General features: G+C 48.4%; 2 protein-coding genes across 2 annotated transcripts in view; both read left to right on the forward strand.

Moving 5' to 3' along the window:
* The first annotated feature begins 3,612 nt into the window (after positions 1–3,612).
* Positions 3,613–7,796, forward strand: LOC119959320 (zinc finger protein 436-like). Its single transcript, XM_038787634.1, has 2 exons — positions 3,613–3,791; positions 6,678–7,796. The coding sequence occupies exon 2, from the start codon at positions 6,767–6,769 to the stop codon at positions 7,634–7,636; it is 870 nt and encodes a 289-aa protein (XP_038643562.1). The 5' UTR covers positions 3,613–3,791; positions 6,678–6,766; the 3' UTR covers positions 7,637–7,796.
* Positions 7,797–11,502: 3,706 nt separating this feature from the next.
* The window catches only part of LOC119959319 (zinc finger protein 208-like), a 203,269-nt gene continuing 190,925 nt past the window's right edge, over positions 11,503–23,846 (forward strand). Inside the window, exons 1-2 of the mRNA XM_038787633.1 lie at positions 11,503–11,738; positions 17,084–18,330. Of these exons, the coding sequence (XP_038643561.1) occupies positions 17,396–18,330 (935 nt within the window). The 5' untranslated portion in view covers positions 11,503–11,738; positions 17,084–17,395. The remainder of the gene's footprint in view (positions 11,739–17,083; positions 18,331–23,846) is intronic.

Raw genomic sequence — 23,846 nt, forward strand, 5'->3', positions numbered from 1 at the left:
GGACGTGATTTCCAAAGTTTTACAACCCTCTAGAATAAAAAATCCTCATCTCCACCTGAAATGGGTGACTCCATATTTTGCAACAGTGATACCCTCGTTCTTGAATCTTGTATAGATCAATCCAGGTTTTACCCAAAACTTTACATCTGTCTACCTAGTGCTTGCACGATCAGTGAATGGAAACAGAGTTTCTTTGTCCACCCGATGGAAATCTGGCATAATCTTGTGTCCCTGAATCAAATCTCCCCTGAACCTCCTTTGCTGGATCCATTCTGGTAAATCTGCTCTGCACCTTCTCCAAGAACCTTCACATCCTTCCTGAAGAGTGGTGACCAGAGCTTTATAAAGATTCATTGAATAGAATTATAACCATAGAATTCCTACAGTGCAGAAGGAGGCCATTCAGCCCATCGAGTCTACACCGACTCTCTGGACGGGCAGCCTGTCTAGACCCACACCACTACCCTGTCCCTGTAATCCCACAACCCCACCTAACCTGCACATCCCTGGACACTAAGGGACAATTTATCAAGGTCAATCCACCTAACTTGGCCTTCTTTAGACTGTGGGAGGAAACCTGAGCACCGGGTGGAAACCCACGCACACACGGGGAGAAAGTGCAAACTCCACACAGTCACCAAGGCCGGAATTGAACCCGGGTCCCTGGCGCTGTGAGGCAGCAGTGCTAATCACTTTGCCACCAGAATCCCTGTTGCAGTATCAATATTACTCTTTATGAAGCTCAAGATCGAGGTTGCTTTGCCAACTACTCTCTTAATATGTCTTCACCTCTTTTTCTCTCTCCTCCCAAAGAGGCCAGTTGGGTTTTTATGACAATCCAGCAGGTTTCATGGTCACTTTGTCCGAGAGCCGGCCCTACAAATGACCAGATTCATTCAGCTCAATTTTACAAGCTGCCTTTGTGTTTTGTGGGTTCTCTCTCACTCCCTATTTTCTGTTTTTACATCAGCTTCACAGGGTGTTCGAAGGGGAGGATTCAAAGTCAGGAAACTCAAACCAAGCATCACATCAGGATCTGACAGAGTCCTCAATTTATCATATCCTGAATATTATCGTACTTTAAACATGGAAGGAAAAAGCATCGTTCACAGTGAGGAGAAACCGTACACATGTTGTGTGTGTGGACAAGGATTCAGTCAATCATCAGGCCTCACAAGCCACAAATGTAGTCACACTGAGGAGAAACCGTGGAAATGTGCGGACTGTGGGAAAGGATTCACTTCCCCATCCCATCTGGAAACTCATCGACGCAGTCACACTGGGGAGAGACCATTCACCTGCTCCAAGTGTGGGAAGGGATTCACTCAGTCATCCCACCTGCTGAGTCACCGGCGGGTTCACACTGGGGAGAGACCATTTCAATGTCCAGACTGCAGGAAGTGCTATAAAAGTTCTGGGGAACTGATGCAACATCAACGTGTTCACACTGATGAGAGACCATTTAGGTGCGCTTACTGTGGGACTGGCTTCAGACAATCATCTAACCTCACTGTCCATCAGCGAAGTCACACTGGGGAGAGGCCATTCTCCTGCTCCAAGTGTGGGAAGAGATTCATCACTTCATCCCACCTGCAGACACACCAGCGAGTTCACACGGGAGAGAGACCATTCACATGCTCCCAGTGTGGGAAGGGATTCACCACTTCATCCCTCCTGCTGAGACACCAACGAGGCCACAAGTAACCACAGTGGTTGGATTTTGCTGTTAACTCACATTCAGGACTGAAACATATTCATTTGGGGTCTCTTTCTGTTGATCAACTCCAGCCCATTTACCAATCCACCTAACCTGCACATCTTTGGACATGGGAGGAAACCAAAGCACCCGGAGGAAACCCATGCAGACACAGCGAGGACGTGCAGAGGACACAGGAGGACTCCGTATATACAGTCACCCAAGCGGGAATCAAATCTTTGACCCTGGTGCTGTGACACAACAGTGCTAACCACTGTGCTACTGTCCAACCCAGAAATTCTGTCTCTAAAAATGCGTCACTCCAACAAAAGGAACAGCTCAACAACCCAACAGGCCTGCAGCGATATCCAGTCTGCAGTACACAGGGTTAATTAGCTGGCTTTTAAAGCAGACCAAGGCAGGCCAGCAGCGCGAGTTCAATTCCCGTATCAGCTTAGAACATAGAACATAGAACAGTACAGCACAGAACAGGCCCTTCAGCCCTCAATGTTGTGCCGAGCCATGATCACCCTACTCAAACCCACATATCCACCCTATACCCGTAACCCAACAACCCCCCCCTTAACCTTACTTTTATTAGGACACTACGGGCAATTTAGCATGGCCAATCCACCTAACCCGCACATCTTTGGATTGTGGGAGGAAACCGGAGCACCCGGAGGAAACCCACGCACACAGGGGGAGGACGTGCAGACTCCACACAGACAGTGACCCAGCCGGGAATCGAACCTGGGACCCTGGAGCTGTGAAGCATTTATGCTAACCACCATGCTACCCTGCTGCCCCATTCCAGCTTCTGCTGGAATGTGGCGATTAGGGGCTTTTCACAGTAATTTCATTTGAAGCCTACTTGTGACAATAAGCAATTTTCATTTCATTTTCATAATTAAAGCTTCAACTTGATTTGTACCCAATTATTTTTTTCCAATTAAGGGGCAATTTTAGTGTGGCCAATCCACCTATCTTGCACATCTTTTGGGTTGTGGGGGTGAAACCCACGCAGACACGGGGAGAATGTGCAAACTCCTCACGGACAGTGGCCCAGAGCCGGGATTCGAACCCGGGTCCTCAGCGCCGTAGGCAGCAATGCTAACCACTGTGCCACCGTGCTGCCCTTCAACTTGATTTGTATCTAATTTCTGTGTATGAGTCAGCGTGTGAAAGAGACGAGAGACTGAGATAAACATAGAACATGTAGTGCAGAAGGAGGCCATTCGGCCAATCAAGTCTGCACTGACCCACTTCAGCCCCCACTTCCACTCTATCCCCGTAACCCAATAACCCCTCCTAACCGTTTGTCACTTAGAGGCAATTTATCATGGCCAATCCACCTAACCTGCACATCTTTGGACTGTGGGAGGAAACTGGAGCACCTGGACGAAACCCACGCTGAAATGGGGAGAATGTGCAAACTCCACAGTCACCCAGCGGGGAATTGAACCAGGGACCCTGGTGCTGTGAAGCCACAGTGTCACGTATGCTACCGGCCCACCCTTGTCCTACCCTAGAAGTTCAAACATTCGGGGAAACAGTGTGATAGTAAATAACCTTCTTTCCATTTAAAAATCACCAGAAAGCCTGCTGCTGAAATGTTTCTTAAATTACGACAAATCACCCTGACGGTAAGAAAATATCACACAAACATGCTGATAATGGAATGGAAAGGACCACACAAATCCTGTGGGTAACAATGAGTAAAAATCTCCTGACTCATTGAACGTCTCCACCCAATCCTGAGGAGCCTGGGCCTGAAGTGTAACCAAAGATTGTATAACCCGTTCAGTTGCGAGACAGGGCTACAGCCTCACACTGAATGTATAAATGACTCATAGAGTTCTCCAGGCTGCAACCATCAGCTGCTGCCTGGGAGTGGGAGGTTTAAAAATCAGTTATCCCAGCTATTTTTCCACCTGGCACTGGGACCCTGCTGGGAACAGAAACCTTGATGTTCCGCCCACGCTGTAGCGTCTCTAAGACGCATGCGCTCTGCTCTACGTTGAACCAAGATGGCGGCAGTTAATCCAGAGTCTTGTCCCGGGAGAAAGACTCGGAGCAGCAAACACGGGATCTGCAGGTTCGTATTCGATGTTGGAAGTCTTCACCAGATATTTAGAAATTGTACCCGTCTGTCTATCGACTATGTGGCTCCCTGCACCTTTCCACATCCTTACCGGCTGACGATGATCCAAAGGAATGTCCCTCCTCATCGCCATCATCACATTCCGCATGCCTGCAACTTGGTTCCTCAATATGCATGCGTAACGTTCTCTGTGGTGTGGATAGTGGACATTCATCACCACGGGGAACTGTGGGTACAGTCCCCGCCATTGAAAGTCTTAATTAGAGAAGTGATTTTGTTTGCTACGATGTAAAAATTAGGAACCAAGTTTTACCAAAACTCAATTATCTATTATTCCCCAGAAAGAGGGACGTGGAAATTCTCCACTTAAGTACGATAGCGCCGGGGTCCCAGGTTCGATTCCTGGCTTGGGTCACTGTCTGTGCTGTGTCTGCATGGGTTTCCACCGGGTGCTCCGGTTTCCTTCCACAAGTCCAGAAAGAAGTGCTGTTTGGTGAATTGGACATTCTGAATTCTCCCTCAGTGTACCTGAACAGGCGCTGGAGGGTGGCGGCTCGCAGTAACTTCATTGGAGTGTTAATGTAAGCCTACTTGTCACAATAAAGATTATTAATTAAATTAAATATATACATAATGAGGGGAAGTCAATCCATATATTTAATGGACATCAATATGCAAATGAGTAACTTTTTAATAGCTTGTCCTCTTGGTGCAGAAGCATCATAATAGGAAATGTGCAAGTTGGATAAAGTGTACTTTGGGGTGCAGGGGATTGTGGGAACCATGTCCCCTATTAAACACCAGCCAATGGTACCTGTTTTAATAGAGGAGAGCCAGTGGCTGAAAATGTTAACTCTGTTTCTAAATCTCCAGCGATCTTGTGTAACCTGATGAGTATTTCCAAACTGTTCTCTTTTTATTTCAGATTTCCAGCATTTTATTTTGTTGCAGGCGTTGCTCACACAACCGAGTCTAGAAACACGGACCATTGAAAAGCTGTGTTTCAAGTAAGGAAAAAATAATTCTGCCAGGGCTTTTAATTCATTTTACATATAGAAATTTTTCAAACTAATTACTGGACCATGGGTGTCACGAGCATCGCCAGTAATTCGCCACACCTTCTCCAGCAGCAACTTCCAAACCCACAAACTCTACCACTGACATGGATAAGGGCAGCAGGTGCATGGAAACACCACAACCTGCATTTACCCTTCAGAATCACACACCAATCTGACTTGGAAGTATATCACTGTGCCTTCACTGTCACTCAGCAAATATCCTAAAACTTCTATTCTAACAACACTACGGCTGCACCAACAGCAGCTGGACTGCATTAGTTCAAGGACGCAGCTCACCCCCAACTTCAGAAGCACAATTAGGGATAGACAGAAAAAGCTGGCCTTTTCAACAATGCTCACACCACATGAAAGTATTAATACAACATATTGGCAGGCATCAGCTTCTGCTTGAGAAAAAGCAGTGAAAGTCACCATAGTCCCAAGGACCACAGGCCACCCTCCCCTTTTGAGACAGAGCTGACTGCTGGTGGTGTAACCTGACGATCACCACACCTCAGGCAAGGGGCCAGGTTGGGAAGGCGGTGCCTTCAGGAATAACTGGGAAGGTGATGTTTGGTCAGTTGCTGCAGTCTGTGTAGGGAAGGTGCTGTCACAGTGGTGTGAGGTAAGGAAGTACATGATTATCACCCAGCAATGATGAATTAAGGGGAATGTAAATCCAGCTCAGGCTGCTTTCAGATTGGAAAGGGGGAAGATAAGGTGTCTCCTTTGAGTTGATGAAGGTTGAGGCTTTGGCAGTTTCTCTCTAATGCCCTTCTAATTCATTCCCTCCCTCTACAACTTCTATCTTTAGAGACATGGAACGAGGCCCTTCAGCCCATTGAGTCCACACCAGCCATCAAGCACCAATTGGCTCTAATCCTATTTTTCAGCACTTGTGTGCTGTGCCACATCTAAATGTTTAATTGTTGTGAGGGTCCCGCCTCTATTACCCTTTCAGGCAGTGAATTCAAGATTCCACCACCCTCTGGGTGAAAAGGTTTTCCTCACATTCCGTGATCTTCTCTAAACCTCCTTCCCCTGACATTAAATCTATGCTCCCTGGTTATTTATCCCTCCGTTAAGGGGAAAGGTTCTTTCCTATCTATCTGTGCCTCTCATAGTTTTAGAGATGGCAATCATGTCTCCCCTCAGCCTTCTCTGCTCCAAGGAAGACAACCCCAGCCTACCCCGTCTCTCTTGATAGCTGGAACGTTCCAGCCCAGCCAACATCCTGGTGAACCTCCTCTGCACCATCTCTAATGCACTCATTTTCTTTGTATAGTCTGGAGACCAGAACTCCACACACTACTCCAGCTGTGTCCTAATCAACGGTTTATACAGCTCCATTACACCCACCATGCTCTTATATTGTATACCTCAGCTAATAAAAGCAAATATACCATGTGCCTTCCTAACTACAGTATTTACCTGGCCTGCTGCCTTCAGAGCTTGATGGACATGCACACCAAGGTCCCTCTGATTGTCTGTGCTTCCAAGGATCCTACCAGTGATTGTATATTCCCTTGCCTGGTTAGTCCTCCCAAAATGCATCACCTCAGACTTTTCAAATTCTCTAACCAGCCCATATCGTTTCCTCCTATTGAGGTTACATTATTGTGCAGGTCTAGACCGGGTGGCAGGTTGCCTTCCTTGAAGGACATTACTGAACCAGTTGGGTTTTTATGACAATCCAGCAGTTTCCATGGTCACTTTTCCTCGTGCCGGCCCCACAAATGACCAGATTCATCCAACTCCATTTCACAAGCTGCCTTTGTGTTTACCACTCTTTTTTCTCGTCCTCTTTGAATTAATTTTTCAGAGTATTAGAAGGGGTGATTTTTAAACATCACATCAGGACCGAACAGTCGTTTGAATCACCACGGCCTGAACCATCATCAGCTTCTGTACATGGAATCAAAAAGCACCGTTCACAATGGGGAGAAAGTGTTTCCGTGTTCTGTGTGTGGACGAAGCTTCAGCCGATCATCAAACTTGTCAAAACACAAGTGTTGTCCCATGGGGGAGAAACCGTGGCAATGTGGAGATTGTGGGAAGGGATTCAATTACCCGTCTGAGCTGCATATTCATCAACGCACTCACACTGGGGAGAGGCCATTCACCTGCTCTGTGTGTGGGAAAGAATTTACTAAATCATCCCACCTTGTGAGACACCAGCGAATTCACACTGGGGAGAGACCCTTCATCTGCTCTGTGTGTGGGAAAGGCTTCACAACCTCATCCCACCTCCTGTCACACCACCGTATTCACAGTGAGGAGAGACCTTTTCAATGTTCTGACTGTGAGAAAAACTATAAAAGGAAAAATGATCTGCTAAACCATAAACGCACTCACACGGGGGAGAGGCCATTCACCTGCTCTGTTTGTGGGAAAGGATTTGCCCGTTCATTCGATCTGCTGACACACCAACTTGTTCATACTGATCAGAGGCCGTTTAAATGTCCTGATTGTGAGAAGAGCTTTAAAAGCCGGAAGGATCAGCTGACACATGAATTCACTCACACCAGGGAGAGACCTTTCATCTGCTCTTTCTGTGGGAAAGGTTTCACTTGGAAGTCCAACCTATTTAATCACCAGCGGAGTCACACTGGGGAGAGGCTGTTCATCTGCTCAGTGTGTGGAAAGGGATTCACTCAGTCATCCACTCTGCTGGCACATCAGCGAGTTCACACTGGGGAGAGGCCATTCTCCTGCTCAGTGTGTGGAAAGAGATTCAGTCGTTCATCCACACTGCTGAGGCATCAGCGAGTTCACAAGTGACTGCAGGGATTGGATTTGGATTCTGCTGTTAATCACATCCGGACTGAACCATCTTCACTCTGACAGGTGGAGTTTGTTGCTGCTGATATTAATAGGCTTGAAAGCTGGGGTGTGCATTGATGTTCTGTATAAATATTGATTAAATCAGCTTTCATTCAGACACAGTGTTTTGAATATTTGATTTCCTCAATGATAAGAGGAAACTGATTGATCTGTTACTGACTGGACATTATTTTGATTTTTCTTAGTCTGATTTATTTCTGCAATCCCAGATTAAACACTGAGTTTTCATCAATCCTATCAATCTGTTGGAGACATTGGACGGTTGGTGAGTTTCACCTGAAGTTGGTGTCAGTTGCCCTCGGAAGATTTCCCAGTTTTCTGAAATTCCAGTGTGGTTGTGTGTTAATGTAATGATCGGAGTTTCAGTTCCAATGCTGATGATGGAGGGCCTGTGCTGACAGAACCACAGAATCATTACAGATCAGGAGGCCATTCAGCCCATCGAGCCTGCTCTGCTCACTGAAAGAACATTCTATCTAATCCCACTCCCCTGCCTTATCCCTGTAACCTTGCACATTCTTTCTTTGCAGATAATAATCCAATTCCCTTTTAAATACCTTGATTGAAGCTCCATCTCCATATGTTCATTCCAGACTCCAACCACCATCTGGATGCAAACCTTTTTCCTCACATCACTTCTGCTCCTTTTGCTAATTATTTTGAAATGAAATGAAATTGCTTATTGTCACGAGTAGGCTTCAATGAAGTTACTGTGAAAAGCCCCTAGTTGCCACACTCTGGCTCCTGTCCGGGAAGGCTGGTACGGGAATCGAACCGTGCTGCTGGCCTGCTTGGTCTGCTTTAAAAGCTAGCGATTTAGCCTGGTGAGCTAGTTCTTGATGTACTCCTGAGGGGAAATAGCTTTTCATTATTTACCCTGTCCAAACCCCTCAGGATCTTGATTACCTCTACAAGTCTCCAATCAGCCTTCTTTTCTCCAAGGAAAAGAGACCCAACCTCTCCTCATAGCTCCAGTTATTTATCCCTGGAATCATTCTTGGGAATCTTCTCTGGACTCTGTACTCCAATGCCTTCACATCCTTCCTCAAGTTTGAAGAAAAAAAATTTCATGGAGATGTGGTGTCGCTGGCTGGGCATTTACTACCCATCATTAATTGCCCTTGAGCTGAGTGGTTTGCTCAGCCATTTCAGAGGGCATTTTCAGAGTCAACCACTTTGCTGTGGGTCTGGTGTCACATGTGGGCCACACCAGGTAAGGGCAGGAGATTTCCTTCCCTAAAGGACACGAGGGAACCAGATGGGGTTTTATGACAAACAACGATGGTTTCATGGTCATCATTAGACTTTTAATTCCAGATTTTTAAAAATTGAATTCAAATTCCAACATTCCAGATACTAACTAAGAAGTTAATTTCTGGACTAAAGAATTGTAAGTTCTTCGAAGATGTAACAAGCAAAGTGGATAATGGGGATCCTGGAGATGTAGTATATCTGGACTTCCGTCAGGCGTTTGATTAGTTGCCGCTTGATAATTGACAAGGTGAAATCACATGGGATTAGGGGTCATTTATTAGCTTAGATAGAAGACTGGCTGACAGACAGGAGACACAAAGTCAGGATAAATGTTTTTTTTTCTGGATGGCAAGATGTAACTAGTGGGGTGCCACAGGGTTCAGTCCTTGGGCCCCAGCTATTTACAATCTATATTAACAACTTGGATACAGGGATAGAAGGTTCTATAGCCAAATTTGTAGGTGACACAAAAATAGGCGGGACAGTAAACTGCAATGAGAAAATAAGAACCTTACAAATGGATATAGATAGGTTCGGAGAGTGGGCCAAAATGTGGCTGATGGAGTTGTGAATAAATGTGGGGTCATGCATGTTCGTCAAAAAAATGGAAAGGCAGCTTCTCTAAGTGGGGAGAGACTTCGGGGTGCCCTATGCAGAGCGATATGGGTGTCCTTGTGCATGAGTCGCAGAAAATGAGCATGAAGGTGCAGCAGATAATGAGGAAAGAAAATGGAATGTTAACAAAAGGAATTGAGTAACAAAGTGTTGTTGCAACTATACAAGGCATTTGTAAGTCCGCACCTGGATTATTGTGGACAGTTTTGGTCCCCTTATTTGAGGACAGATGTAGTGGAATTGGAGGCAGTGCAGAGGAGGTTCACGAGATTTATTCCAGAGGTGAGGGGAGATTGAATAGTTTAAGCCTATACTCTTAGAAGAATGAAGGGAGATCTAATTGAGGTAAACAAGATGCTAAAAGGTATGGACAGGGCAGCATGGTGGCACAGTGGTTAGCACTGTTGCTTCACAGTGCCAGGGTCCCGGGTTCCATTCCCAGCTTCGGTCACTGCCTGTGCGGAGTCTGCACATTCTCCCTGTATCTGCGTGGGTTTCCTCCAGGCACTCCAATTTCCTCCCACAAATCCTTGAAGGAGTTTGACAGATTTTTAATTGGTAATGGGTTGAAGGCTTTTAAAGGACGGTGGAGTTGAGCCCAGGATGGGATCAGCCATGATCATATTGAAGGTATTTAGACTCGGGAGGCTGCCTACTCCTGCTCCTCGGTCATGTGGTCTAGGGAGATGCTCTGACTGATTTTACAATCCAGCTCTTGGCCTTTAGCATTGTGGGTAGCAGATAAGGAACATATCAGCTATGATAAAATGGCAGAGTAGACACGTTGGGCCAAATGGCCTAATTCTACTCCTGTATCTTATGAACTTATGACTGTACACAGAATACTTTTCACTGTACCGCAATACATGTGACAATGAAAGAAATACAATACAAACAAGTCTTGTTTACCCATCCCCTGGGCTCACTTTCCTTTTAAGAAGTACCAAAAGTTGAAATTTCCCATTCTTCTTTTCCTGTAGTTGTGATCATCCTGATCTCTGTAATCTCCTCACACACCCCTTCAAGATCTCTGCACTCATTTAATTCCGGCCACTATAGCATTTCTGATTTATTCGGTCCACCATTGCTGGCCTTTTATCATTTGACTGGGCCACAAGCTCTGGAATTTCTTCCTTAAAAATCTCCGACTCTCACTCACTTTCCTCTATTAAGATTATCCTTAAAATCTAATATATCCTCCTGTGGACCAGTGTCAATTGTTATTTTGTAACATTTCTCTGAAATGTCTCAAAAAGCTTTATTCTGTCAAAATAAATCTGAATTATTGTCACAGCTCTGGACATGTATCATTGTTCTGTCTCATAAATAGGAATTTGTAACTCAGAGTGAAAGTCTGTCATGATGAAACATTTCAAAAATGTTGCCCTCAACAATGATGGCGACTGAGCCTGAACTGCGCTGCTGCTGCCCCCAATAAAAATGGTGGGAGCGCGTGCGCACTGCTGCTGGTGCCCAAATAAAGTTGATGGGTGCGCATGCGCAACCTCGCTAGCGCGCGATGGAGATGGCGGCTCCATTGTCCCGTCTGAGAAAACTGCAGGCCCCGCTCAGGGCCCCCGGTACCGGTAGGTTATTTTTACGGGTTTTCGGTTTATATAACATATTTACGAAGTGTGTCCAACGACGCGCCTGATTCATCTCTCCCTCAGTCCCGCCATTCCCACCTTTACGGATTGTGGATCGGAGAAATAAATTTTTGTGTCGCCATTAATCGCACTGCGCATGCTTCATTCAGCCCAGTCCCGCCCTCATTCACTCCGATTGGCTGAAGGACGAGCCGCTCCCGATCGGTCCTCCGATCCCGCCCCCGAACCCTATTGGCCAGGAGCTGCCGTCAATCATTGTCCGTTGTGTGGTGTCAGGTGAGAGGTCAGTGGGGGGGGGGTTTACAAATCCTGAGTGAGGCCCCAGAGCCGAATGCGAAACAATGAACATTCTCCATTCCGTCACTTCCGGCTTCTCTCCACAAACAACCTCATGGAGACCCGGGGGGGGGGAGGACACCGGACTGTTCAAAAAGGCAGAAAGTAGGAAACTAGTTAGTTTCAAAGCTGCTGTTGGGAGACCTGGAATCCATTAGTGAGGAAGCAGTAACTGGACATTTGGAAAGTCAAACCGCAATCTATCAGTCAGCGTGGTTTTGTGAAGGGTAAATCGTGTTTGACTCAATTGTTTGAAGCTCTTTGAAGATGTAATAAGCCAAATGGATAATAGGGTCCTGTAGATGTATTTGGACTTCCAGAATACATTTGATGAGATGGAATTTAACATGCGCAAGTGTGAGGTTATCCATTTTGGTCAGAGGAATAAAAAGGCAACTTATTATTTAAATGGAGAGAAACTTTAGAGGACGTTGGTTTGGGTGATGAACAAATATTTCACATCTGTCTCCAGCCAAGAGAATGAGGAGGTCGATATGGAACTCTGGGAGAGAGACTGAGAGTTTCTTGAGTGAATTGACAGAGGGAGTGACAAGGCATTGGAAGTTTTGGCAGGCTTAAAAGTGGACAAATCTCCAGGTCTGGATGAATTGTGTCCCAGGATGCTGTGGGAGGCAAGAGAGGGGATTGTAGGGGCCCTGACCCAAATTTTAAATTCCTCTTTGGTGACAGGTTAGGTGCCAGAGGACTGGAGAACAGCTAATATTATCCCACTATTTAAGAAAGATTCTGGAGATAAGCCCAGATAAGACCAGTGAGTCTCGCGTCAGTGGTAGGGAAACTTATCAGACAAAATTCAGAAAGAAAGAATCCATCTCCACTTGGAGAAGCAAGGTTTAATCAGGAATATTCAGTATGGCTTTGTCAGAGGGATTTGTCAGAGGGATGTCTTCTCAGTAAAGTGAAGCAGAGCGACACTAGGGTGAAGAAGGAGGCGAAGCCCATGGTGGTGGCCAGCAGCAGCGTGTGGGTGTCGAAGGGGTATCCAGGCCGCAGGCTAGCCTTGGCCCGGGAGTCGGATCGCCCGGCCAGGCCCAGATCCTGTAGCGAGAGCGGCTGCAACTGTAGCGGGGCTGAGGCCGTGTCTTTGCCGTCGGCGTTGCGGGCCACACAGCGATAGGTGCCGGAGTCCATGCGGTGGACCGAGGTGATCTGCAGGCTGCCGTTTGGCAGGAGGCGGTTGCGGCCCACGGCGGGAGCGGAGCGGGGGCGCAGGGGGAAAGCTGGGGTCCGGACGCCCATCCCAGCCTCGGGGTGGCCCAGCCGCTGGCGCCGCGGGTTGAGCCACAGGATGAGGGGCGGCGGCTGGCCATCGTCCAAGCAGCCGCTGAAGCCTCTTGTTGCGGATGTGGGGCCGGCGGCAGCTGAAGCTGCTGGCTTCCCCTAGATACACACCCACACACAGGACACCTCCCCCAGACACACCCCCCCACACACAGGACACCTCCCCAGACACACACCCACACACACAGGACACCTCCCCCAGACACACACCCACACACAGGACACCTCCCCCAGACACACACCCACACACAGGACACCTCCCCCAGACACACACAACGCCTCCCCACCCGGGTCCCCCCCCCCCCCCCCCCCCCAACACACAGCACATCACCCCAGACACACACCCACACACAGGACACCTCCCCTCTTCCCCCCCCCCCCACCCCCCCCCCACACACACACACAGGAATGGACAAATCTGTGGCCGATCAAATTGAATGTGTGCAAGTGTGAGATTATCCATTCTGGACCAAAAAAAGGATCGAACAGAGTATTTTCTAAAAGGAAAGAGGTTAGGTACAGTGGCCATTCGAACAGACTTGGGTTCAGATGCACAGATCCTCAAAATGTCACGGACAAGTCCAGAAAATAATCAAAAAGGCTAAAGGCATTTATATCTAGAGGATTTCAGTACAGAGAGACAGAGGTTATGCTGCAGTTATCCAAAACCCTGTAAGACTCCACTTGGAGAACTGTGAGCCATTCCGGGCACCTCATCTTCGGGAGGATATTTTGGCCTTGGAGGGAGTGCAATATAGGTTTACTAACACAATACCCCATAATACCTGGACTACGGGGGTTATGTTATGATGGGAGATTACACAATTTAGGCCTGTTTTTGCCAGAATTCGAGTACACTGGGAGAATTCAGAATGTCCAATTCACCTAACAGGCTCATATTTTGGGACTTGTGGGAGGAAACCGGAGCACCCGAAGGAAACCCACGCAGACACAGGGAGAATGTGCAGACTACGCACAGTGACCCAAGCTTGGAATCGAACCCAGGTCCCTGGTGCTGTGAAGCAGCAGTGCTAACCGCTGTGCTGCCGTGCCACCCATAAGATTATTAGATCACTAATTCTGGATGGATTGTGCCCCAGGATGTTGTGGGAGGCGAGGGAGAGAATGCAGCGGCTCTGACCCAAAGTTTTAACCATACATTAGGCCTGTTTTTGCTAGAATTTAGAAGGTTAAGGTGTGATCTGATTGAAGTATTTAAGATATTAACAGGGAAAGACAGGGTAGATAAAGATAAACTATTTCCACTGGTTGGAGATTCTAAAACTGGGATCATTGTCTAAAAATCAGGGCTAGACCGTTCAGGGGAGATGTTAGGAAGAACCTCTTCACACACACGGTGGGAGAGGTTTGGAACTCTCTCCCACAAACAGCAGGTGAAGCTGGGTCAGTTGTGAAGTTTAAATCTGAGGTAGAGTTTTGTTAAGCAAAGATATCAATGGATATGGAGTTAAGTCACAGATCAGCCATGATCTCACTAAATGGCAGGACAGACTCGAGGGGCTGAATGGCCTACTCCTGTCCCTATGTGTATTTCTGTGAAATTCAGACAACACCATGACAGGGAAAGAGTCTGGATTAGAACCTCAGTTAGTCCGAGCTGCAAACCATCCCTCCAGATCCTTGCCCTTCATTGATTTAATGAAGGTCAAGGTAATAATTGGATTATTGAAAGACTTGACGGAGTTGTTGGATACCATTTTTCGGGTCTCGGGATAAAGCCTGACGTAATTCACTGCCCACAGCCTTGAGCTCCCTTTGAACTTCATCGAAGCATCGACGCTTCGTTTATGTTGCTGCCGTAAAGTCCTTGAAGAAGTAAATCCTCACTCCTTCCTGGAGCCAGGTGCTACCTCGCCGTTCCCTCTCCAGGACATTCTTTCAAGTTGTGGAAGTGAATGATTACAGGCCTGGGATGAAAACTATCCCTCAGCCTCAAAGACCGATGCACCGTCTCCAATTTGAAACGCCCGGGCTTCACATCCAGCTTGAGAAAGCATGGCAGTCGGTCCTCGAAAAACCTGACTGGAGCCTTACCCGCCACACTAAATGGACAGACAATAACAGCACTTATGAGCAGACGTTGTGGGAGGCGAGGGGGAGTTGCTTCACAGTTGAAGCACAGTTGCTTCACAGCTCCAGGGTCGCAGCTTAGATTCCCAGCTTGGGTCACTGTCTGCGCGGAGTCCGCACGTTCTCCCCGTGTCTGCGTGGGTTTACTCGGGTGCTCCGGTTTCCTCCCATAGTCCAAAGATGTGCAGGGTAGGTGGATTTGCCATGATAAATTTCCCTCAGTGCCCAAATAAAAGGTGAGATGAGGTTACGGGGATGGGGTATGGGCTTGAGTGGGGTGCTGTTTCCAAGGCACAGACTCGATGAGCCAAGTGGCCGCCTCCTGCACTGTAAATTTTATGATGACCATCGGACAGGCCGACAACTCGGATGTTCTTTCTCCGACCCTCAGTCCTCCAGGACCTCCGCCAGCCACTTGGCTGGTTTTCAAAGGATTGAATCCTTGCCGCCGTTGAGGAGGCATCTTGCTGAATGTTCAGGATTCTCTCCTCCGGATCATCGAACCTCTTCATGGCGTTTTGCAGCTGGGCCTCATGAGCTCACAGATATTGAGTCAGCACGCTCAGCCTCTGGTCAAAACCACGGATAATGTCGGCAGTCGTCATTTTCGCCGCCTCCCAGAGCCCCGGAGAGTGTGGGGTCGAGAGACCTCCTGACGGTCAGGCTGCCATGTTGAAAAGGCGGCTCCACCCCCGCTGAATCCACCTGCGCTGTTTATCAATGATTTCTTCACTTTTTCTGGCATAATCCTACCAATCCGACTTTGAAGGCACTCCCACGGAAACTCGCGAATGCCATTGTGAACTCGGCCGAGTTTCATGACGGCTTCGGAGCCCGCTCCTCGCACCGATTTCACCCCCACCCGGGGGGCTGGGAGCGGCGCTCCGTTATTCTCGACCGTGGGCCCTTGACGCTGGCGTCAAGGCGTCGCGGCGAGAATAACGCGACGGCGGCGCCTATGTAACGTCAGCCACGCATGCGCAGGTTGGCCGGTTCCAACCCGCGCATGCGCAGCTGACGTCACAATGCTGACAGTTCGAACCCACGCATGCGCGGTGGCCGTCTTTCCCCTCAGCCGCCCTGCAAGACGTGGCGGCTTGATCTTGCGGGGCGGCAGAGGGGATATAGTGCGCCCCATTGAGACGCCGGCCCGACAATCGGTGGGCACCGATCGTGGGCCTGTCCCCTCCTGAGCACAGTCGTGGTGCTGATTCCCCACCAGCCACAAAACGGGCATCTCACGGCCGTTTCACGACAGCAGTGACCAGGTGTGGTTGCCGCTGTTGTGAAACGGTCGCGAACGGCAGGCCGCTCGGCCCATCCGGGTCAGAGAATCGTCAAGCGCCTTGAAAAACAGTGGCCGCCGATTCTTCCGAGCCGGGGGGGGGGGGGGGGGGGGGGGGCGAGAATCACGGGGGGGGCATGAAATTTATTGTGGGGCCCTCCCGCGATTCTCCCACGCGGCGTGGGGAGCGGAGGATCGCGCCCTGAGTCTTCCAGGGACATGATAACAAATATTAATTCAAGGATTAGGTAGAGGAGTGCCAGGCAATCAGGATAAATATCAGATTAAAGGTGAGTGGCACCAGAACCTGCGGAAAAGCAGCTACTCCCGCACCCATATCACATGCCTGACTCCCCGGCACAGACAGATTTATGATTGAGGGTGTTGAGCATTACGGGGAACAGGCAAGTAAATAGAGAGAAAGCTGAGATGAGGAGGGATCTCTTCACTCGAGGATGTGGTTAAGCTTTGGAATTCTCTACCCCAGAGGATTCTGGAAATTCAGTCATCAAGTATTTTCAAGACACAGACTGATAGGTTTCTAGATATTGAAGACATCGAGGATATGGGGGATAGCGTGGGAAAATGGTGCTGAGGTAGATCGCCCAATGATCCCATTGAATGGTTCCGGATCGATGGGCCGAATGCAGCTCATATTTGTTTTGATCTCCTGGACAGGAAGCTGTGAGCTTAGATCGGTCAATCAGCCTGAATCAGCACCTTCAGGGCAATAGGGAGGGTAAATAATAGTTACAACAGAGTGAGAGTGGAGGGAGAGTGTTTACAACTTTTGCGGAACAAGAGAAGAAAAAATGTTCCACAGAAACTAGAATTGTCTGTTCTGAGTTTCTATCCTAGACTGATAGTGATGAATTTTGAAAATTGTGTTTACAGGATATTAGACAAGGTGGAATTACAGACCGAAATCTCAGTAGTCAAGTCTCAATCTGACAGTCACTCGATTCCTTAGAACCTGAATATCATCGGCCTTTGAATCCAGTAGAAGAAACATTTACCCGAACTGTCGACTTCTGAAGATTTGAAACATCAGTGTGACTGGAAAAGCACCGAGACCCACACAACACACACCCAAATGAGAGTGTTCCAGTGAACTGACTCCAGTTACACAGCCTCAAAATCACAGTGGGGAGAGACAAGGGTTCAACTGATCCATCCAACCTGGAGAGACATGAGGAAACCCAAAACATGGAGAAACCGTGGGAATGTTGGGACTGTGGGAAGGGATACAGAGCCCCATCTCAGCTGGAGACTCATCGACGCAGTCACACTGGGGAGAGGCCGTTCACCTGCTCTAAGTGTGGGAAGGGATTTACTCGGTTATCTCACCTGCAGGCACATCAGCGAGTTCACACTGGGGAGAGGCCATTCACCTGCTCTGACTGTGGGAAGGGATTCACTCGGTTATCCGACGTGCAGTCACACCAGCGAGTTCACACTGGGGAGAGGCCATTCACCTGCTCCCAGTGTGAGAAAGGATTTACGCGGCTATCCATCCTGCGGAAACACCAGGAGGTTCACGCTGGGGAGAGGTCATTCTCCTGCTCTGACTGTGGGAAGGGATTCAGTGATTCATCCAGCCTGCGGAGACATCAGCAAACTCACACTGGAGAGAGGCCATTCACCTGCTCTCAGTGTGAGAAAGCATTTGCTCAGTTATCCACCCTGCAGAAACACCAGCGAGTTCACACTGGCGTGAAGGCATTCACCTGCTCTCAGTGTGGGAAGGGATTCGGTGATTCATACCAGGTATTGAGACACCAGCGGGTTCACACTGGTGAGAGGCCATTCACCTGCCCTCAGTGTGGGAAAGGGTTCAGTTATTCATCCACTCTGCAGAACCATCAGCGAGTTCACACTGGGGAGAGGCCACTCACCTGCCCTCAGTGTGGCAATGGATTTACTCGGCTATCCACTCTGCAGATACACCAGCGAGTTCACACTGGGGAGAGGCCATTCACCTGCTCTCAGTGTGGGAAAGGGTTCCGTGATTTATCCAATCTGCGGAATCACCTGCGTGTTCACACTGGGGAGAGGCCATTCACCTGCTCTCAGTGTGGGAAGGGATTCACTCAATTATCCAGCCTGCGGACACACCAGCGTGTTCACACTGGGGAGACACCGTCCACCTCTCAATGTGAGACGGGAGTCCATGTTTCATCGCGCCTCCTGTGACACCAACAATTTCACAATCGATTATAGGGGTTGGATTCTGCTGTTATTGTTTCTGCTCTACAGCCAGGACTGCATTTTGTTCATTCTGACAGGTGGTCAGTGGGGATGGTCAGAGGGTTTCTTTCTGCTGGACTGGCCGGTCTCACCACTTTGCCTCCAGTGGGCTGATTCTCTTTGAGCTTTGTTGCTGATACCTGGCTTCAAATGTCACAAGGATCACTGAGTGAAAGGGTGTTTAGAAGTTTGAATATATTTAGTTTCCATTTCTGTTTGGAACCCCCAAGGCCATGTTGCCATGGAGATGGGTCCTGGTGGTTACATGGTTCTTTTGTATAATTTATCTGGGTGTTCTTCACGGAAGAAAACTATCAGGGTATGAGGGGCAAGTTGTCTGAGGTCGACTGAGAAACTGATTGGTCCAGGGAATACCTACTATTTAAGGAATTATTACATCAGGGGTTGGTCAGCTGAGTTGGCTGGACGGTTGGTTTGTGATGCAGAGCGAGGCCAACAGTGAGGATTCAACTCCCGTACTGGCTGAGTTTATTCATGAAGGCCCGGCCTTCTCAACCAGGCCCCTCGCCTGAGGTGTTAAATCACCCCCAGTCAGCTCTCTCTCTGTCAAAGGGGAGAGCAGCCTATGGCCCTCTGGGAGTTTTGCAACTTTTATTTCTCATATATACAACAAATATAGATTCCTTTAAGGAACAAAAATCCAACAGGAAAAGTGATGCAATTTTGGCGAACAAGAAAAGTGAAAGATTCCATGAGCTCCATTAGAATTCAGCAAAGGAGGACCAAGAAACTGATGAGAGCAAACTGGCGAGAAACATAAAAACCAACTGGAAAAGCTTCTACAGGAATGTAGAAGATCCAATTAGATCAATTGAAGAGGCTCATAACATGGTCAAAATAGTGGTAAACCTGAGGATTTTGAAATGTTTTAGAATTCAGCAAAGAAAGGCCAAGAAACTGATAAAGAGCAATAGAATATGAGAGCAAACTGGGGAGAAACATAAAAACCGACTGGAAAAGCTTCTATAGGTATGTAAAAAGGAACAGATCGTCAAAGACCAATGTGGGTCCATTCCAGGCAGAGACGGGAGAGTTCATAATGGGGAATGAGGAAATGGCAAAGAAACTGAACAATGTGTGTCTGTCTTCAAGGAGGAAGATGCAAAAATTTCCCCAAACACTAGAGACCCAAGGGACTTGTGAGCATGAGGAACAGTAAGAGATGAGAATTAATGAAAAAGTAGACAGGAGAAATTAATGGGACTGAAAGTGAATAAATCTCCAAAAGTTAATGATCTACATCCCAGAGTGTTGAACGAGGTGGCTGTAGAGATCTCTGTTCCTCATTCTAAATTCTCCTGACTTTATCTGGAACGGACAAACGTTTCCTTTTTACGTACCTATAGAAACTTTTACCGTCCATTTTTATGTGATTTGCTGGTTCACATTCATATTCTGTTCTCCTCGCTTTCTCAGTCTCTTGGTCCTCTGCTGTATTCTAAAATCCTCCCAATCCTCAGGTTTATTCCTACTTCTGATAACTTTATCGGCCTTTTCTTTCAATCTTATACAATCCTTCACTTCCTCTGGTTCTCTGACCTTTTGAGGTTCTTGTGTCTTGAAGGAATGTGGACTGTCACACTTTTTAATGTATTTACCCCAATCCACCTCAGCTAATTTGTCCCTTCTACTGTCATAATTTCCCTCAAACTTAATACCCTGGTTTTGGATTGGAATACCTCATATTCAATATTCTGGTCACTCATCCCTAAAGGTTGCTTTACAGCACGAATATCAATTAGCCCTTTATCGCTGCATAATATTAGATCTGCAAAAGCCTGTTCTCCAGTTGATTCCGCAACTTACTGCTGTAGATAACTGTCCCGAACACACTCCAGAAACTTGTCCTCCACAGCATCAGTGCCCATTAGGTTAACCCAGTCTATATGCAGATGGAAGTCATCCATTACTGTTTTACCCATGCTACATGCTTCTCTAATCTCCGATTAATACCACTTCCACACAACCCTACTGTTTGGTGGCCTATAACAGCTCTCACCAATGTTTCCTGCCCCATGCTGTTTCTTGGCTCCACCCAAACATATTCCAGGTTTTGTATTCCTGATCTGAGATCCACCCTTACTAATGTTCTGATGCCGTCCCTTATTATCCGAGCAACACCACCTCCTTTTCCTTTTTGCCTGCATCATCAGCAAACTAAGTGGGCATACCTTTGGTACTGTCATCAAAGTCATTGATATAAATTGTAAAACGTTGAGGCTCCAGCACTGATCCCTGTGACACACCACTCATTACATCTTGCCAACCAGAAAATGGCCTATTTGTGCCTCCTCTCGGTTTTCTGGCAGCTGGCTAATCTTTCGCTGTGAAAGACAGTTCTGGGCAGCACGGTGGCACAGTGGTTAGCACTGCAGTCTCACGGCGCCGAGGTCCCAGGTTCGAATCCCGGCTCTGGGTCACTGTCCGTGTGGAGTTTGCACATTCTCCCCGTGTTTGCGTGGGTTTCGCCCCCACAACCCAAAGATGTGCAGGCTAGGTTGATTGAGCATGCTAAATTGCCCCTTAATTGGAAAAATGAATTGGATACTCTAAATTTATTAAAAAAAAAAAAAAAAGTGAAAGACAGTTCTGGGATTAAAGGCTGCCAGACGGCAAAAAGAAAAGAAAGGAAGTAAATCCTCAGGAATGAATTATCACTTTGGACTGGTTCTGAGATAATTATGGAGTGCGGCTTTAGATTGTGTAAAAGTTCTATGTGTAGTTAAAGTAGCTTCTAGTTGACTTCTGGTGATGGCGGGCGGGAATAGTAATTTCAGAGTTTTAACGCATGGTCCCGGGGGTAACAGAGGCTGAAAAGGCTGGAAGAAGGCACAGGGATGAGAAATGTCCAAGTTTGGGAGAAAATTGGCCGTGAAAAAGGGGGTTAACGGAAGTCCGCCGGGGGAGTGAAAAAGTCAGCGTAGGAACTGTAAGGAAAGCGGAGGCTGGGGCACCAGGGAGGCCGCATCATTCACAGCAGAAGAAAAGATCAAGGTGATGGCTGTGTAACTGCCCGAATGGGTGGAAGGCCCAAGGCCGCCGCAGTATTTTGCCATGATGTTGGCAAAGCTATTGGGGGAGGGGGGGGGGGGGGGGTGATCCCTCCCAATATGAATCGGATTGGGCTCATCGGTCGTGGAGGCCTATACCAAAGGTGAGGCGCCAAGAGTAGTGACTCTGTGTTTTCGTAGGTACAGTGTGACGGAGAAAGTCCAGTGCTGGGCAAAGCAGAAGCGGGTAGTACAGTAGGCTGGAGCTGGTAAACATGTATACCAGGACTTTCCGGTGCAGCTGGCGAGGAGGTGGGCTGCCTTCAGCCGGGTGAAGAAGAGACTGTACATCAGCAAGGTGCAGTGCAGCATAGTATATCCAGCTAAGTTGAGGGTGACTTACAAATCCAAGGACTTTTATTTTGGGACAGCGGAGGTAGCGGAGGAGTTTGCGAAGGCAGAAGGACTGGAGCAGAATTGAGAAATGGTCGTGTGCCAATGTAGCCTCATGTAACTTCATTTTTTCACTGCCTGTTGGTGTATGTACTAATGAGTCGACGCTGTATATATTTGGACAAGTAAGAAGTCTTGCAACACCAGGTTAAAGTCCAACAGGTTTGTTTCAAACATGAGCTTTGAGATTCACCTGAGGAAGGAGCAATGCTCCGAAAGCTAGTATTTGAAACAAACCTGTTGGACTTTAACCTGGTGTTGTAAGACTTCTTACTGTGCTCACCCCAGTCCAACGCCGGCATCTTCACATCATGGGCTGGATTCTCCACTACCCGGCGTGACGGAGGGGTCGCGCCTCCCCAAAGGTGGGGGCCAGCCCCGCGCCGGAGCAGTTTGCACCAGAAGACTGGCGCAAACACCCGGCGCCGTCGGAAGCGGGGCTGGCTGAAAGGCTTTCGGCGGTCGGCGCATGCGCCGGCAGTGACGTCAGCGGCCAGCTGCCGCTGACGTCACTGCCGGCGCATGCGCGATGCGGGGTTCTCCTCCACGTCCGCCATGGCGGAGGCCGTGGCGGAGCGGAAGGAGAAAGAGTGCCCCCACGGCACTGCCCCGCAGAGTGAGCGGGGGGCCCCGATCGCGGGCCAGGCCTCCGTGGGGGCACCCCCCCGGGTCCGATCGCCCCCCGCCCCCCCAGGTCCCCGGGGGCCTGCTCGCGCCGCTGAGCCCGCCGCCACCAAGGTGGTTTAAACCTTGGCGGCGGGAGAAGGCCTCCCAGCGGCGGGACTTCGGCCCATCCGGGCCGGTGATTTGAGGTAAGTTTTTTTAAAAATGAAATCCCGCCGGCGCCAGCTGTTTTCACAGGCTGCCGGCGGGATTTGCACAACGCCGGTTTTTGACCGGCGGGAGAATTGAAAAACCTGCGGGAGCAGAAATAACGCCGCTTCCCGCCTATTCTCCGACCCTGCGTGGGGTCGGAGAATTTCGCCCCATATTTGGACAAGGGAAGAGATGGGACTTTCATTTGCAACGATGGTTCTTTGGGGCTCGGGTGTGTATGCGGGGGTTGTGTGCTAAAGGGGATTTCTTGGTTTTCCTGGGACTGAGCAAGGGGGAAGGAGACCCGGGCGGGGACCTCCACGCTGGCCGATTTAAGCCGGCCAGTGTACGGGAGCGAGGTGGGGGGAGGGGCTGCGGCCATCGGAGCCTGGTAGAACAGGTTCCAGTGAATCTAGCCGTGGTGAAAAAATGGGGGAAGGAACCGAGGTTGATGAGAGGAGTTTACAAGAGGAAGTGGAGGGGAGGAGTCTGGGAGGGGAAGTGGGGGGGGGGGTCTACAATTCATGAGTGTCATTCACGGTTCTCTTTCGGAGATTAGATGCCATTGAATATTGGGGAGGGGGGGTTGGGGGGTGGACTGTATATGTCAATGGTGACCATAGGTGATTCCTGATTCATTTTTTTGTTCCACCTTGGGAGGGTTTGTTTTATTTGATGCATATATTGTCAAGTGGGCCGTTGTTTGGGGTGGTGGTGGGAGGATGGGATCGTTGTTGTTGATAAGGGGATTGACATTGTATTTGTTACCGTTTACTGTTTGTTGGTGGGGTGTAAATTCTGAAGAAAATGTGAAAATGGAGAATAAAAATATTTATTTTAAAAAAGTAGCTCCTAGTTTGTTTGTTGTGTTAAAAGTCATAAAACTTGACGTCCCGTTGTAATGATCCTTTAATTTGTTGACTGGGACTTTGATTTTTTTTTTTAAGAAGTTGCTGACCTTTATGGAGATCCTCATCCACAAATGTTGTCTTCCCATTTGAGCCTCGGGCACCTTTCTGTCTCTATTGCTCGTGTCACTGACAGCCAGGTCATGGAGCTGAGGGCTGAATTTAGCTGAGAATAAAGGGGCCAGTGCACTGATAGAGACAGGAAGGGCTGGAGGCCTGACT

This window comes from Scyliorhinus canicula, unplaced genomic scaffold (assembly GCF_902713615.1).
Source record: "Scyliorhinus canicula unplaced genomic scaffold, sScyCan1.1, whole genome shotgun sequence".
In the NCBI taxonomy this organism is placed as follows: domain Eukaryota; kingdom Metazoa; phylum Chordata; class Chondrichthyes; order Carcharhiniformes; family Scyliorhinidae; genus Scyliorhinus; species Scyliorhinus canicula.